Genomic DNA, 17,635 nt, shown 5'->3' with positions numbered 1-17,635 from the left:
AAAGTTCTGTTCTGAATGAAAGAAATAAAGAAAAAGAGTAGAAGAAAGAAGTACACATGTGAATGAATGAAAGAATGAATGATACACCGCGACCTTCCCTCCCAAAACATGTTAAAGTATCATAAGAACACGTGTTAACATCAGCTGTCCTTTTAAAAAATCTACTTTGAGACATTTTTGTTTACATTAATTAATTCAGATTGCTTATTGCATGTGTTAACTGACACTGTCACACTGTCACACTGCCCTCAAAAATAAAGTGTAAAACTGTCACAAAGCGTTATAAACACCTTTCCAGTTTTGCCAAATAATAGGGTCAACAAGAAAGAAAGAAGTTATGGAACTACAACCCTCAAGCATCACACTCATCAATGGCGAATCAGATCAGATCGGCAATGCCATATTTTTCACACAGCCCAACATTTTGTTTTAGATTATATCACTATTATTTGCAAACACATTTCACCTGATGGTATATTCCCCTCATAAGAATTAAAGGTGTCTGTGAAAGATGTTTTTGAAGTAATAACTAGAAACACTCAAAACAACGGCATGTAGTATTTCAATATGGTGGATCAGAACAGATCAGCCATATGCCACATTTTTCACTTTTTAAGTCATGAAACTATCACTATTACTTACAAGTACCTTTCAACTAAAGGTATGTTTGCCTTCTAAAAATTAAACGAATGTGCGAAAGAAGTTTTCATCGGCACAATTCAGTCTATCCTCGAATAGAGAATAGAAGCCAGTGAGCTATAACCACAAGTAAACTGTAGCGCAAATGAGTTGCGCAGCATAGAGAATATGAGAAGTCTTCTTTTAAGCGAGCAAAGCAAGCAAAGATTGGCAACGTCCTACCTTCGCTTCGCATTGAAAAATATTTTTCATGTCATTTGTCAGGTCATGGCTCAGCTAACACTGGTTCATCATCCAGGTTTATATTATTATATCAACCTTTTATGGTCTAAAAATATTGAATGTTTTTTTTTGAGTTCTGCTCCAGAAACAAAATTGTTAGTAAAAATATTACTAGATGAACAAATTAATATCGAAGTTGACAAAAACTAATAATTTTACTTAATCATTTAAAATAAACTAGGGCATTTTGACTCCCCCTCCCATTTTTTCGTCCATTTGGAGTATGAATGAGTGCCAGTGCATAAATATAATGGAGACACATTCATCAGATGCCTCACTCTTGGATAGACCAGGTGACTGTAGAATTTAAGTGTCATCTGTGTGTCTGGGGTTTGGAGCGCTGCCCCCCAGAAGTTTCTTTTCTGATCAATGTAATAATTATTTCTTTTTCTGTTCTGCAAAGTAAATAAAAACACCTTTTACCACAAACACATACAAATTTATTGCAACATTTGTTCATGATAAAAAACACACCAAAATTGATTTAAAAAATAAAAGAAGCCTAGGTGTTCAAGACAGTTTGAAAACCATCATCCAGTTTCAATATGTGAAAGGCATGTACTGCTGCACAAAAAGTTACATTCAGGCCATTATCAAAGCAAAGGCATATATCCTGGTACTTGCTTTACCAAAAGTGAACACAATGACATTGCAAAGAGGCTAAGTGTGCATGAAGGGAATTAGCATGCCATATTAAAATCCAATTGCATCGTAAGAAACAGTTGAGCTAGTTTAAATTTGAAACATTACAAGGCCTCATGTGCAAAAAAAAAAAAAAATAAAATTGAGCATGTGAGATTTCAACCTTTAATGTTGACTTGTATAGCAGATTAAGATTGTTACAATAGAAATAAATAACCAAGATATCACTAAAATTGGTTTAAAAAAAAGTATATTTAGTATAATGAATCATATCAAAACACATTCAGATTAAATACATTAAAAATATTTTTTTTGTGGGTGTTACATACCATGTGATTCATGAACAATATAGGCAGTGATTTTTGTATATCATTTATAATACATTATATTTAAAAACATGATGGGTTTATGAAAAATCTTTTTTCATTTATCAACACTGATTACAATTCAACCAAGAAGTGTACAGCAAAATATGTATGTAGTTGTGAACAGACGATCAATAGTTAAGTGCTATCTGAATGCTGGTTGCAATGAGATAGCACCATGAAAACAATCTGTTGTATTAATCTACTACTATGAGATAAGCAGGAAACATTACCTCCTTCCAAACTGATAAAACAATCTAACAAGCAAACACTACATTGCACTAACAAGTGAGCAGCAAGGCCTGGAATGGTGGTTCTTTGTAACAGAAGCAGCTGAGGACAAATATTTTACTGAACATCACAAGACAATAGTTACGCCATATGCATTTTATGGTGAGAAATGACTCGGGTGTCCTCTGTGATATTGTGAAACTTGGCGGCCTGCCTGCATGATATCCTGCAAGTCTAACATCAATATGTCACGGAGCAGTAACAGCATCTACACTTGTTACTGTCATTGCTGCAATCCCGGCGTCTACATGTTTGGTCATTTGCTTGATGACTGCTTGCTCATCTGAGTCTGTAAGGTTCTTGTCCACCAAATGTTTGCTGCCTTCCTTAGGCTGAAATCATACCAAAAGAAAAAGTTGGAAATCAAAATATTACCAAGGCAGACAGATTACCCTGTAACTAAAATATTATGACATTATGGTCTTACTCAGTAATAATTAACTATAGTACAAATTTGTGCCATCCTTTACATGAGCATATTATTGTCATGGTAGCTCACCTCACTATGACAAAGAATAGTTTCCACTTCACTAATCACAATTTCCATTAAAAATAGTGGGCAATATTTCTATGATTTTGGGCAAGTTGTGACAGCACATTGAAAACAATCTCTACCATTTCAATACCTATTGAGCCCTGGCACACAAATTAAACACTATTTCAATTACAGTTAACCCACCTTCAACAGTCACAAATGAAGACTGGACATGTCACATATGCTTAAAGACAAACGATATTTGTAAAAGAAATTGAGAAATCAGATCTGAAACCATTCATCAAACAAAGTCCTATACCTTATAGATTTGGATGAAAACTAGAAAATGTATTCATACTTCGAAAATGTGCAAGATGTGGAGGTCAAAGATGACAGCTTTTAGCAGAGGACTCAAGAAATGGGCTTCACACATTATACCCATCTTCACATTCATAAATATGCAACAAAAAATATGAAAGAACCACCCCCCCAAAACCATTTAACTCCTTAAGACATACTTGCTCCATATAATATCTATACTGTTACATGCACAAATGATTTGATTTATATAATACATGTAGCAAGTCCTAAATTGAAATTATGTGAGCATTTGAGAGGTTGACTATTAATGGTGGCAGACAGGATACATTTATGGATGGAAGACGGACAAGCTGCAAAGACAAATTTTTCCTTTCAGTCAAAAAAGCTGTTCCATTTGATCCTCAATCAAAAGGCACCATCAGACTGACCTGGAAAGCAGGTTTTATCCAACAGGGATAGTCACCTGTTAAGGAGTTATCTCCAAAAATAAGCCCCACTTAAGCCCAATTAGATCATGAAAACATCAAATTCCTTAAACATCAAAGGCACCACCTTAACACTAGACTGAGCCCTTAAGCAATTGTTTTCAGGACTATTAAATTGCTTTGAAGTTCTGCTCCAGAAACTGCAAATGGGCATATAAACACTAGATGGAACTTTACTGTGTACAGTCTCAAATAAATCAAATGTGTATTTTTAATATCAAATGCCATGACATTAATACATGTCAAGACTATAATAATATGACATTGACATTTATATATCTATGCAGCACAAAAAGGCACTGACATATTTCCCTCAATCTGGCCGTCAATATCAACAGGCCCATCGTATTATCAGTCTCAACTCCTTCGGAAGTACACAATTCTTGATGCACCTAGGCACACAGACTCCTACGTTTTTACACCTGGCAACAGGTGGGCTCAATCCCGACACCTCAACCTTGCTGGATCACTAGCCTGGCCCTTTAGCCAGCTCGCTGACTTGAGCCCCCAAAACAATATGTTACAAAACACAGGAATTCGATATCCTAAGCCATCCAAGCAGTAGAATATGAAATGCTTGCACTGCAGTGATACTTTTTTAAAAAGTTTTAAACCTGACTAGAACAGAGACTTTAACCTTATACATAGCTGAATGTTTTCCATCATCAGACTTCCACAATGAAAGTCTTTTTCATTGACCTACAGAAATGTGCATCACAAGCAATGCATGTACCTGTCATTAAGACAATATCAAGTTTCAGCAAACTCTTCTTACAGTTCAATAACTTGGAAAATCAGTTGACAAAACTATGGAGCCTCATTGTCAAGCGCAGTGTCATATTAAATCGTCCACTGGTCTGACAAAGGTTGATTTCTTTTGTTCATTACTGATGTAGCTCATGTTTCATTCAGAAACACTGCAGATGTTCAAATAAATCTCTCAGAGCAGGCACTGTTTGGCTGGGGTTCCTTGACATTAACCTTTAGCCTGCTGAATTAATTTCAGCATAAGGCGCTAATAAGAGGGTGGGTGATTTCAAACACTCAGTGCGTCACTAAGTAAGGGACAACTGAAAAAATATTCAGATCATTAATACTACATACAAAAATAAACATTATAAAAAAATATCCAGATACTTTCAAACGTACAGATATGAATTACAAGACAAACATAAATAAAGTAAATTTTCCTGAATTTACCTGAAGTACTCGATTGACAGCCGGATGTGTTTTATACTAGGAACCGTATAAATTGTCCAGTTATCGCAAACCGATTTCAATATTCTTACTACTGATATTTCATAAGTATCTGGCTTTAATTTTGTATATTTGTATCGGCAAATATCCGCGCGACGACAAATTAAAAAATAATTCTGAAAAAAAAAATAATCGAAAACGTTCGTCGTAAACAAATAATATTTTTGATGTCATGACAGGTCTTACTGAAATGGCACTATTACGTTTATTTAAACATGTCATGTCATGAAAATAGCAGAATAAAATACATGATTCATAAGCATTCATGAGTGCAAATATCAAGTGTTATGGTTCATTAATTTTTGCACAAATCCACAAAAAGCCGGTGTTAAATCGTGCTACGCATACGAAAAAACAAACATAGCGCGCTTGGTCGAACTCCTACATAAAATATAGTTTTTTTGGTCAGAAGAAAGATTACAGAACTCTTCTGTGTAATACCTGGTGAAAGAGGGAGAATTTCTAATTCTACAAGTGTTCCATGTATCAATTTCCGTTTAGTATGACGAAAGACGGACGAAAATTAAGATCGTGAAATCTAACTTGTTTTCTAGTAAGTGCAAAGGTCACCGGATGTGATGTCACAGACGGGAACTGCCTGATGAAATTCATTCGCTATTGAATATGAACAGAAAAGTTGGAGATATTTCGTCTGAATTTAGCACAAATAACTGTTTAAAGTCATTAATCAGAGCTCATGGAATTTTCTTGGTGTATTTTTGACTATATAATTCGCACATAGCCGAACCAGTTTGACCTTGTATGCTCCCGTGACCCGGAAACAGTAGTCGATCAACACTGCAGATGCAAGTTTTGTAGTATCTTTTATTTGAATTTTTGTTCATATTAGGCACATTACTTTATTGTCCACTGAATATAAAGATAGCAAAGATATAATTGTGATGCATGTTGATCCCAGCTTATTCTTTTTTTTCACATGGTCCAACACAGAAACGTGTACAAACATCATTCTCAACAACAGGTGCGCGGATATGGGCGTGGCATTTGTGTTTCAAAATAACATTCATGCTTTTCTTTTTATGACGATGTAGTGTAGTAAGAACTGCAGTATACATGTTTTATAAACAAAAATATATTTTCAGTTATAGTTTCACATGAAATCGGAGATGATTTGATAAAAATTGCGTTCATATTACATGATTGGGAAAATTATATGTCTCACTTCAGAACAAGTTGAATTACATTCATAATTTTATGCAATGAATTAACATTCTTGATGAATAATTATGATAGATTTGTCAATGCTTTATGTTTCATAACTGGTTACAACTTTAAATCTTTTCATATACTTTAAAATATGTTAAATGATATTAATAATATGACAATTATTTTTCTCTCAAATAGACAAGGGCAAAGACACTTAAAATCTGTCAATGCATTAGCAACGTGTAAATAACCAAATTTTAATTAATGTCTTTCAGTAATGTGGAAAACTGACAGTTTTGCACAATTTTTTATTACAACTACATGTATGCCATAAAATATATGGATAGATGTTACAAATTATTTTGTGTATTTTATTTCTTCATAATATCGTGCCAAAATGTACATCAAATACAAATGGGTGATGAGTTATTTTTGTTTTCAACAGTACCTCTTTGTTTGCTTAATTATTTTGAATTGCACATGACAAATAATGTCATTTATGTTGTTGAAGTAACAGTACATGTAAATTTATCAGAAAATGTTATCATTTGATAAAAAAGAAACCATATACATATAAGAAGTTATATTGTCTCTGGTGAAAGTAAACAGGCTTCATATTCTGTAAATATATATTATTCTACCTTATTGTCTTTTCCTGGGTTTAGGAGCAATGTCACAATATGAAATGGGTCTAATGAACTTTCAAGGATTGTTTCTGTTTGCTGAAGTGTCCGATGGTGATATACTCCAATTATTTAGTGTTCAACAGCCTAAACCATCATGAAACAAGAAACATGAAGAACAGTCTTCCTTGAATAACAAAATGCCAAGGACTGAGCAGTCTTCCGTTAAAGATCTGGAAGCATTTGATATTTATGTCTTTGCCATATACACATTGCAATGAAAAAAATCCAAATTGAAATCTTAAAGAATAGCTCCAAACTGGACAACAAAAAACACTCACTGCAGAGCTCAGTATTAGGAAAAAAGAAATTTACTTGCAACCACATGATTACCTTGATGCCAAAGACTAACATAGGTTGCACCTCCTACTCAACACTTAATTATCTGTCACTTGTAGTTTTGATATTCCATATTCAAAACATCACTACAACAAAATTATTCTAGGTCTGGTATAATAATTTCATATTACTTCATGAAATTTCATCACAAGAAAAAAATGAGTCTGTCTTTCAATCACTGTCAGTGTAATCACTGCTCCAAGAGTTTGGATCATCAGTCTGTTTCCCAGATGAAGTCTGTTTTAACAGTAAAATATGAACATAGACAGTGTGCAAGTAGGTAAAAAGTATGGCCATAAACATGAGGTACATTTTGCAGTTCAGATTGCACTCGTGCAATATCTAAAAGCTGTATGGAACCATGGACTGAGCCACATGACATGATTTTTTTAATACAAATATGCACACACGTCAAACAATTTGATTTGAAACATTATCTGCATTATACTTGGTAGAATTAACTTCAAAAGCTCTGCTGTTTGGAGTAACAAAATAATTTCAATTTTGCTCCAAATTCGTGAACAAAAGATGTGATGTTTAGCTGTTTTAATGTCTAAAATAAATACTGATTCACAAAGACAATGACAGTTGTTTTCTAAGCAGTAATTTATTTTTATGAAATACATTTACTGTGCGTTACATTCTCACACTAGCTCTGGTTTCGTTCGTTTCTGCAAAAGGAAAAATGATTTTTTTTTATGACATCTTCAATCATCAAAATTGTACTCCTTGTAACGATATACACAGAAGAATATTCTGTTATTGTTACGACACACTGACAATTTATATGTCTCCCCGTGTCAGACTTCGGATTTGCTAAACTAAAGATCAACACATCGACGGCTAACTTCAGGAGAAATACTACAACACAAGCAACAAATGACAACTGCTATTGAACACAACTAACAGTAAATGACTGAGGATGACTGAAAGGTAATTCTGGTGTATAGTATGGATCTTACGGGAATTTGAATCAGTTTAGAAAATGTTTCAATGGTCGTTTTCCAACTCGTTCACATTTCACTTCCACGAGTGCCATGCCGTGTACATGCTTCCGGTTTCATCAAGGGTGGGTACAATTACAAATATTGTGATATTGTTTCATGATCTGCATTATATAGGTATTGAGTCGTTTTCTTTCAATGTATATGTGTTCAGATTCTGCTTATGAACGCATATTTTCAAACATCCTTTGTATCTTGTCACTTAGAAAGACCGCGAGTTTGGCCACGCCCTTTCGGGTCACCAACGGCTGTCAACTTTGTGAATGTTGGAAGGTTTATCAAACCAAATCAAAATAAAATCGCTAAATCTGGTAATTTCTGTGCAGAGGCAATAACATTTGCCTATTCACACCGTGTAATTAATTCCAGATAAAATAATTGGATGTGTCAAAAGGATGGCACATTTTCTTCGGCATCACGATACATGTGGAGTTGTTTGTTCACCGCCGTTGCCATGATCATTTCTGTTCGTCCAATCGATAACATTGAGATTGGTTTTGTTTATAATTATTTGAGCTGAAAGTTACTAATTTTTAGAAAATGGGAAACTTATGAGCTTTCTCTTCGTCAAGGAACAAAAAATATAAAAAATATCGACTAAACTATCAAAAAATATTTCATTATGAAGAAAATATTAGACTGGGTACCACCGGCGTGGTGCGCTGGAAGTCAACAATGGCCGTTATTTTCGACTGCGTGCCGAGAAATTCGGCGATCTCATTTTTAATTCGCGGGAGTTTCGTTTTAAGGTATATAAACGTATTGAACATTACATATTTAAAAAGGTGAGAATTAGCACATTCCATACATAATTCATATGACATGTAAATCCGACTCGTTGAATAATTATTGCAAGTTTTATTTGGAGATGTCATTATCCTGCACTCCTGTCGAATGGGTTCGACGGTAGCATTGAGAGGATTAATGGGGTGCCTCTCATATATATGAGTAACCTTACTTTATGATGATCAAAATTCCCAGAATTTGTTGGGGTATAGGAAAATGCTAAAATGTTACTTTTCTCATGTAAAGGAAGTACACAAGAACCATTTTAGATTCTTGCAATAAGATATGATGATGGATAATAAAAACAAAGTCGTGACAAGGAATGGTCATTTGTCTCCTATGAATTATATTTTGCAAGTCGCTGAGGACAGACTGTCAATCTTTGTCTTCTGTAATTATTGTTAACGTATTCTACTCTTATCATTGTATATTTAAGCATGTGAAAAAAGCCTAAACAAACCAAAGTGATATTTAATTTCCTGTCTAAAAGATCTGCTTGTTGATTTCCAACCCTTTTCCAGGGCAGGTAATGCAAACAATAATCCCATAAGGTGGATCACATGGATGCTGTAGTAATTTTGTAGAGTTGCTATCAGTATATTTTTGAATACTGATGAAACCAAAATCATAAAGAGAAACATGCTTAAGTTCAGCTAACATGGTGAAACATGTAATAACATTGCATACATGGTTAAATGTGTGAAACCATCCTTAAATGATAACAATATTAACAGTCTGTACCAAGCTTTTTTCACATCCTGTTTGAATTCAATATTTGCTGGTTCCACTCGTCCACCAATGGATGCATGAAACGGATTAATATATTGCATAGACAACTGATTGCATTGTTAAAGTTGTCACCAATATCACTTACGTTTACATACTCAGTGGACTAACAAATGAAGATAAAAAAAAAGCAAACCAGGAATTAATGTGATTAATAATCTAAGATGGAAGCAAACTGGTTGAAAGCATATATCCAGAATACCTGTATTACTGTCTTTCAAAATAGTGTGGATGTAGGAAAGTTATTGCAACCACCTGTGAAACTATTGATCATTTTATTTTGGCTATAATAGTCGCATATCATAGCACCAAGCTCATTTTGAGAGAGCCATGGCCATTCTTGCAACCATTTTTTTTCTGAAAACACTTGGATTGTTTTTTTTTTTCAAAGAGTCAGAGGGACCGGGGTCAGTCTCCTGATTTTGCACGCCTTTTGATTCACACGTCTCCTTAACAGACGTATCGGTCTGGGGAGACATGGCGGACACTGTTGCTTCCTCAGTGGTATTTTGTGAAAAAAAAAAAAGAAGTTAATTTCATTCCTTTGTGTCTTTTGTGTGACAATATTCACACCAAATTACCACAAACCGTTGTAAATAAGAATTTCATATTCATTTGTCGTCTGCAACTTCAAGTGATAATATTGTCTGATTTCAAAAACGAAGCTAAAACGAACTGATGTTCTAAAAAAGATCGATGAAACTGTGTTTTGCAAGTGCTGTACACAAGCACTATGTTTAGAGTTCATAGTCTAACATGGTCAATTAATTAAATAATCAAATCATAACTTCATCGAAAAATGTTATCTATTTTCATACTGATATGAATGAAATTTCGTTTCCCCAGTGCCGATAGTGGTTTTAACCAAGGGAGGTTACTCTGCTACGTTTACATGTTGTCACTAGAACTTCACTCTGTGGCCGACTCCAATCTAAAAAGTCATTCCTTGTCAATATAAAGCTTTTTCTCGTATGTTTTTTGAATGAGTGAGTGAGTTTAGTTTTACATTGCACTCGGCAATATTCCAGCTATCTGGTAACAGTCTGTAAATAATCAAGTCTGGACCACACAATCCATTAATCAACAACATGAGCGTCGATCTGCGCAAATGGGAACCGATGACATGTGTCAACCAAGTCAGCGACCATGACCACCGGATAGTTAGTCGCCTCTTACGGCAAGCACAGTAATTTTTTATGGCAAGCATGGGTTGCTGAAGGCCTATTCTAACCCGGGACCTTCATGGGTCTGTTTTTTGAAAGGTAGTTGGGGAGCATATTACTATACGCTACAGTTCAGGCTCTGTTGCTTTTATGAGGAGCGATTTGATCATTACTAGCGCGAATCGCGCGTCCTAAAATAGACACAGTATATCAGGAAGCCCTAACATTTCACTAATGGGGAATGAATACTCTCAGTGGCAAATTTTATTTTCATCCTTAAAATCATACTTGTGACTTGTGAAGTATGCTCTAGTGTATTGCAAAGTTTAGTTTTCCTTCCCTTTACAAATTGACTCCGTAACTAGCACTGAGTACAAGTGACCCATGTCTTTTGATTTTCAAATCAGGGCGTACTGAGGATATTGCTTGTCATAAGTTTACAATATTGTAACTATATAAGTGCTTTCTGGACATTAATACACAAAATAAGTCAGCCCAGTATGAAAATTTCCCTTTTTCAGCATCCCCACAGGTAAGTATACTTAACTGCTAAATACCAGCGCCTTGAACATGCACTAGTGCGTGGATATGTGCGCTATATAAATATCCTATATCTATATCTCTAACTATCTAAAGTAATCCAAAAAAAATGTTGATAACATTATATAAACCTGAAGGGTGCTTCTCAACATATACTAACTGTATTTGAGGTTTTTGTCTGCTCCCAGGTTTTTCCTTTTCCAATATACATTAACAACAGCATTCAACTTCTGATGATATGTGAGTGTTTGAAATCAATTAAAAATACTGCCAAAGATCAACTTTAGAATGCAACTGTTTTCCCCAGAAGGAATGGAATTCATCTATTAGGTTATTAAACAGACTCTCTGCCTCATGGCTACTGGGTCAATCAAGATTCTGAGGTTAAATTATCAATTTATAGTTAGGCCTACTGTCAATGAATAGATTTTACTAGGGCTCCAGTTACTGTTATGTAGCTTCATTAAATGCTCATCTAATTATTCATCATTCATGATTTATATGTATAATAAAGCACCCCTCCACAGATATGTTTGGGAAAGTAAGCCCTTGACCATCAGGTGGGGAGAAGTAAGACCTTGAGTGCTACTCGCTCATCTCTTACCTGTCCCCAAACTCAGGTCTCAGGTCTTACTTTCCCACCCATAAGATCTAAGTCTGGCTTTATCCCACAATTAACAAATACAGACAAGTTGATAATGTCCAGGGAAGACAATAAATGAGCATTGATTGTTTGATTAAACCATCAGTGTTTATTGAAAATTCCCATTCCAGCCTAAATCATTAAAAACTTTGTGTCCCAAACGATGTACTTTATATTCATTGATAGTGTGTTGTTGTATGTGATACAGATACACGTCACTGTCTCACCGTCAACTCTCCTATGTGACAGATTTCTGCTGGCTACATGAACCAGGGCTGAGATGTTGAGTGAGTGAGTGAGTGAGTTTAGTTTTACGCTGCACTCAAACAATATTCCAGCTATGTGGCGCCGCTCTGTAAATAATCGAGTCTGGACCAGACAATCCAGTAATCAACAACATGAGCATTGATTGGGAACCGATGACATGTCATCCAAGTCAGCGAGCCTGACCACCCGATCCCGTTAGTCACCTCTTATGACAAGCATAGTTGCCTTTTATGCTGAGATGTTTTTAGGTCGATTGTCCTCACACATCATTTGAAATCAGTTGCGAGTTGCCAATCTCCATTCTTGACATCCATATCGTGGACCAATATTGATGCCGTTTCGTCAATGTCAACGTCTGCTGTGGGCTCAACATCGATGGACCCAGAGAGACTAGAATCGAGTCGTCTTTAGCAATGAATCCAGGTTTACTCTCAGATTCGTGGATGGAAGGCATAGAGTCTGGAGACAACGTTGTGAACGGTATGCCCAATGTTATGTACAGTAAGTCAACAGATTTGGGGGTGGAAGTTGCACGGTGCTTTCTGAGGGAACAATCGTTCCCGACTTCTGGTCATCTTTGGAAACCTCATGGCTGCTGCTTAACGCGACCAAGTGCTCACCTCTGAACTAAATCCTTTCATGGCGGCTCATGGCCCAGGTCTGCAGTTCCAGCATGATAATGCTCGGCCGCATACCGCGATGTTGACATGAAATTTCCTTCAAAACGCTGGAGTCAATGTCATGAACTGGCCATTGAGGTCCCCTGACCTTAATCCAATAGAACATGTGTGGGATGCACTTGGGAGAAGGCTTCGTGGTCTTAGGAACCAACCTAAGAATTTGCAGAACTTGGCGCTGCCTTGCAAGAGCAACAGCGCAGAATTCCAACAATGTGTTCACAAGCATCAGGCAGTCGATGAGGAGACGGTGTTTGGCAGTGGTGAATGCGAGGGGCAGCCATACACAATAATGAGCCAAGAAATTTCTAATTTTTATTCTTGTGAACTTGACATTCTGTATCCCCATGTTTTGGGACGGTGGTGTAGCCTAATTTAACTGATTGAGGCACTGTCAGTGTATCAAGTACATCATCCAGATCTCAGCAATGAAATAACACTTTAATTATATTACCCTCTCTTGTTCTTTTATAGTGCCCTGAAGAAAGAATGTGAAGTTTCTTTTTTGACTAAGTGTAACAGCCTCATGACCCTCAGCCATACAGTCTAATGACTGTAGGCAGTAAATTAATTGCCACTGAAGCTCATGCTGATTAATCATCTAAAGGGCAGTGCCAGTCTGGATTTGAGTTAACAGAAAAAAGTCGGCTAAAAAAATTGGACAAGCATTACGTAAAAAAATCAAGTAACAACAAGAATTTCTGCAACATCTTCATGAACAATTTAAACATGTAAAACATGTTTCTTCAATACTTTTCTTGTTAAGGGAGGAAACCAACTCTGAGGCTGTGTTTGAAAAAGAAAACTGTTTTGATCCAACTAATAAACTGACCAAAGCTTTGCTTTAAATATACTGAACAGCAAAGAATCTCAAGTCTGGCTTTGTCTCAAGTTTCTTACACAGAAGACAACTGAAATTATGTCTAATCGTTTATTCAATAGAAAACACTGTCAATTTAACAGCTAAAAACTGATGTTGACATTTAATTGTAATGAGTTCAAACTGATCACAGTCAGTCAATTGGAGATATCCCTGAATGCGATCAGCAACAACCAGTCAGCAAGTCATGTAATATTGGTAAGGCGACTGCGGTTGCAGAGGTACCTCGGTGCAACTTTCCAATGGCCAATCCTCTTTGCTCAGTCATTTGTCTTGGTACGTGTGTGTAGCGTGTTCATCTCCTTGCATCAATACTTAACTGTTTTGACACAAATCTTTATAAAGGATACTCAGTGTGAAATGCATGCTTTCCATCCATAACCATTGATGCAAGTGCTAAAATTATGATTTTAGCTGCACTGTTGGTTTGTTTATGCTACTGTTTCCTATGGAAGTCAAACTGCATGACATCATCTCATCTGGATGAGTCACTCTACCATGAATGTTCCATGAACAGAAACACTTAGTTTTATGCGATTTCATTTTTTCAAAACATGTGTTTCTTTTGCTGTTCAGTATTAAGTTTTAATATTTTGTATATACTGTTGAAATCAACTGGGATGTGACTGGAAGCCGATACATTGCCTTGCATGTGCATGCTACCTATGTTCTGTACATGCGCTGCTTGCACTATCAGTCTTGTGAGGTACACATGGTTGCTACTGACAATCACATAACTAAGACTGATCCTTCGTACCCTAGTGAATAAACCTAACAAGCTTTTAAGCAAAGGGTCCCAGAATCGAAACCAGGCACCAGCACAAGATATTGGAAGATTTCAAGAACGTGATAATTTACCATCACATTCTAAGCTTTTACAAGTAAAATAATCCAAAGTCAAGGGCTTTGCCACAGAAAATCCTCGGCACCTGGTCAGTTCCTCAGAAAATCCCTGGGATTCTTGGAGAATCTCCATGAAATTGCCTAGAAAGGTTTACTTGGTACATGGAAATCCTGGCCAGAAAAGAAAGTGACATCACTACAAGTTTATAATATGTTTGTATGTCTTTTTAGAAAACATTATTTTGTGCATTTCAAAAGCAAGAAACATGACTTTTTTATGGTTAAGCACACCTGCTAGGGAGTTCAAAACCTCGAACTGTAATAAACATCTGAACAGTGGGCCAGGATAGGTCAATGTTGTGAATTGAAAACAATTAGTGAGAATGCCAAGTGTATGTTAGTAGGTATTTTAGTTGTGCAGCCAGTCACCTGGTTTGGAGAACTATGGCACTTGAATGGGAGGCATTATCAAAGAACAAAGAAAGATGAACTGATTAAGAGGCAAATTATATTAACGACATCCACAGAATGAATGTCTTTCCTCACCTCTTTTCTCTCAATCTCAGCCTTTGTATCATCGTCCACATTTCTACTGTTATTCAAAGCTGTTGAACAGAGCAAATAATAGATTCCTTAATATCATGAAGTGGCTTGTTCAATAACATGACATGTCACTTTCAGTGCAGGAAGAATTACTTCCAAATCAAGAAATCTCATGTCACTGACGAAATTAAGAAGGCCATTTTTCCACTTCAAAGCGATGACCCTTGTAAAAAGATTTTTGATGGTGTTGTGGCTTTGGGTCACCTTCACACCAAAAACAAGACCAAAATTAGGTAGAAATGAGATTACTAAAGAAAATAGCATTTTAATGAATGTCAAAGATATCTTATATACGACCTCGAGTTAAATTCCAAATTCTATTGAACTACAGTAAATACTTCTTGAGCTTGACTGAACTTTAGTGGCCTTTACCTTATACATAAATATCTTACAAAATTGCTGGATTTCTACAACCACTGGGAATACATGTACATACTGATGAATCTTAAAGTCATACATACTTATAATTGAATTGCAGCACTTCAAGATTGAGAGATGTGCAGTATATGATGTGTGTGGAGCTATATAAATGTATAACTTACTAACCAGTAATACACAGTTCTACAGCTATGATCTTAAATATATTTAACATGAGCATAAAACTACAACTATAATAAAAATTGTTGCAATATTTTCAGGTCTCTTGTTTAACAATTTAAATACAGGCTATCAGCTGTACACATAAAAAAGAAAAGACAAGTTTCCAAAAAACACAGTGCACGCCTGAAGGCTAACGAATGAAGTCTTCTGTCTAGAAACGTGGAAGAAATCATGTACAGCAATGGCATATTTCAGACAAATAGTTAATCCATATGTGAACACATACATTTGTGACAGATTTCATAAGATACAATCAGATGAAGAAATTACTCTTGTCAGTGCTATGTTTGCTCATAATACTACAACTTAAGGAACTAGACCTAGTATTTAGGTGATTGATAAATGTGTTCAAGTTGGTCCTGTATGCATTGTGTACTTCCACTGTATAGGCACAGGTTTCAAGTACATCAGACAAGGTTAAACACGATCAGTAAGCATATAGTTTCTACATTTCTGCTTAATCTGGTTATTCAAACATCATCATAACATTTTAGGTGACACGGTTCCCTGAATGTGTGGGACATTGTACATGGCTTTCAGCACTTAAACACAAGTGTACAACTGTTCATTGTTGGAGTCCAGCTAACCATGTCCACCACAAAACAGGTCCTTCTCTAACGTAAAACATGAAATGATTTCTTGAGACATTACTTAAGATCAACCCCAAAATGCAACATGAAATATTCCTGTGCTCTTGCTATTAGTGTTGAAACAATACTCTCCTACCATGGTATGGTATCTTTTGCAGCAAAAGACCTTCCATTTGGGATATAATCATAATGAAGAAAATTGACAAGAGGCAAACCTTACACTGCATAATAACCAAGAAAAAAATAAACAATACTTTCTTTTGAATGCACCAAACTTATTTAATTAGTGTTCACAAATGGTGTTTCAAGGTAACAGGTCAGTGGGTCCTGCAAGTTTCAGCTGTCTGTCTGACCCACTAATAATTCACAGGGCACACAGAATATATGTCAAACACATTTCAAATTTAGTATTTCTTATCACTGGCATTGAAATTATTAACAAACATAAAATTAATATACAGCAAACAAGTGTGACATGTCACATATGACAATTTCAGTCAAAGTCATTGTGAAATATACAGTCGGACAATGCAGGATGTGCCTTAGGGTCAGACACTATTCATGAGCACTGTTCATGACTTGATAGAACTAACAGTTTTTTTATTGCATTATAATGTACCAAACCAAAAGCGAGGGTAGAGGAAAGGGGAACAGGGAACAGAAAAGGAAACCTGTATCTCAAGTGTTAGAGGTGGTATTGTCAGAATTATTATCACTCTTGATAATACATCAGAATTCTTACAAATACATCCCTGTAACACCTGATTGCCAAATTCTACAGAGTACCAGAGTACCCCGGGATATAATGACATGCATTTGGTCAACCTTACTACCTATCCTGTTAGTATGTAAATCTTGTTCTCCATGGGAAACCGACTTAATAAAGGTAATTATGGTACACACATCCATTCTGTAACAATTACCATTGTTTCATGGCATAAACTGTGGCATTCTCTTCATGGTTTGGAAAAAAAAAAAACAGTCATCAGAAGATGACATCCCCCTGGCCCCCATATATCTGTAAATGGGGATGAGCTGGCTAAAGCGCCAGGCTAGTGATCCAGCGAGGTTGAGGTGTCGGGATCGAGTCCACTTGTGACCTTGTGTAAATATCTTGGAGTCAATTTTGTGTGCAGACTCTTTCTGTGTTGTCACAACCCGTAGTGTGCAGTATATAACCCTGTGCACTTCAATGAACCCACGAATCTGTTGGTAGATGACCAGATGGTGGCCACATGAATACGTGCATACACCTAGTTGGGGGTACAGCAACATGCTGTAAACTTGGACAAAGTACTGTGACTATG

The 17,635-nt window shown here is 36.0% G+C and overlaps 1 protein-coding gene across 4 annotated transcripts in view; it reads right to left on the bottom strand.

The window, feature by feature from the left end:
* Positions 1-1,338: 1,338 nt before the first annotated feature.
* Positions 1,339-17,635, bottom strand: part of LOC137283497 (lethal(2) giant larvae protein homolog 1-like) — a 120,828-nt gene continuing 104,531 nt past the window's right edge. For 2 of the 4 annotated variants that reach the window (XM_067815026.1, XM_067815027.1), the window contains exons 25-26: positions 15,082-15,140; positions 1,339-2,551 (exon numbers count right to left, since the gene is read on the bottom strand). In XM_067815026.1, coding sequence (XP_067671127.1) covers positions 2,408-2,551; positions 15,082-15,140 — 203 coding nt within the window. In that variant the 3' untranslated portion in view covers positions 1,339-2,407. The remainder of the gene's footprint in view (positions 2,552-15,081; positions 15,141-17,635) is intronic. The other 2 variants (XM_067815028.1, XM_067815030.1) reach the window with 1 other exon arrangement.

This window comes from Haliotis asinina, chromosome 5 (genome assembly GCF_037392515.1).
Source record: "Haliotis asinina isolate JCU_RB_2024 chromosome 5, JCU_Hal_asi_v2, whole genome shotgun sequence".
Classification (NCBI taxonomy): Eukaryota; Metazoa; Mollusca; class Gastropoda; order Lepetellida; family Haliotidae; genus Haliotis; species Haliotis asinina.
The sequence above is the reverse complement of the archived record's forward strand: the minus strand, read 5'-3'. Positions and strand labels throughout refer to the sequence as shown.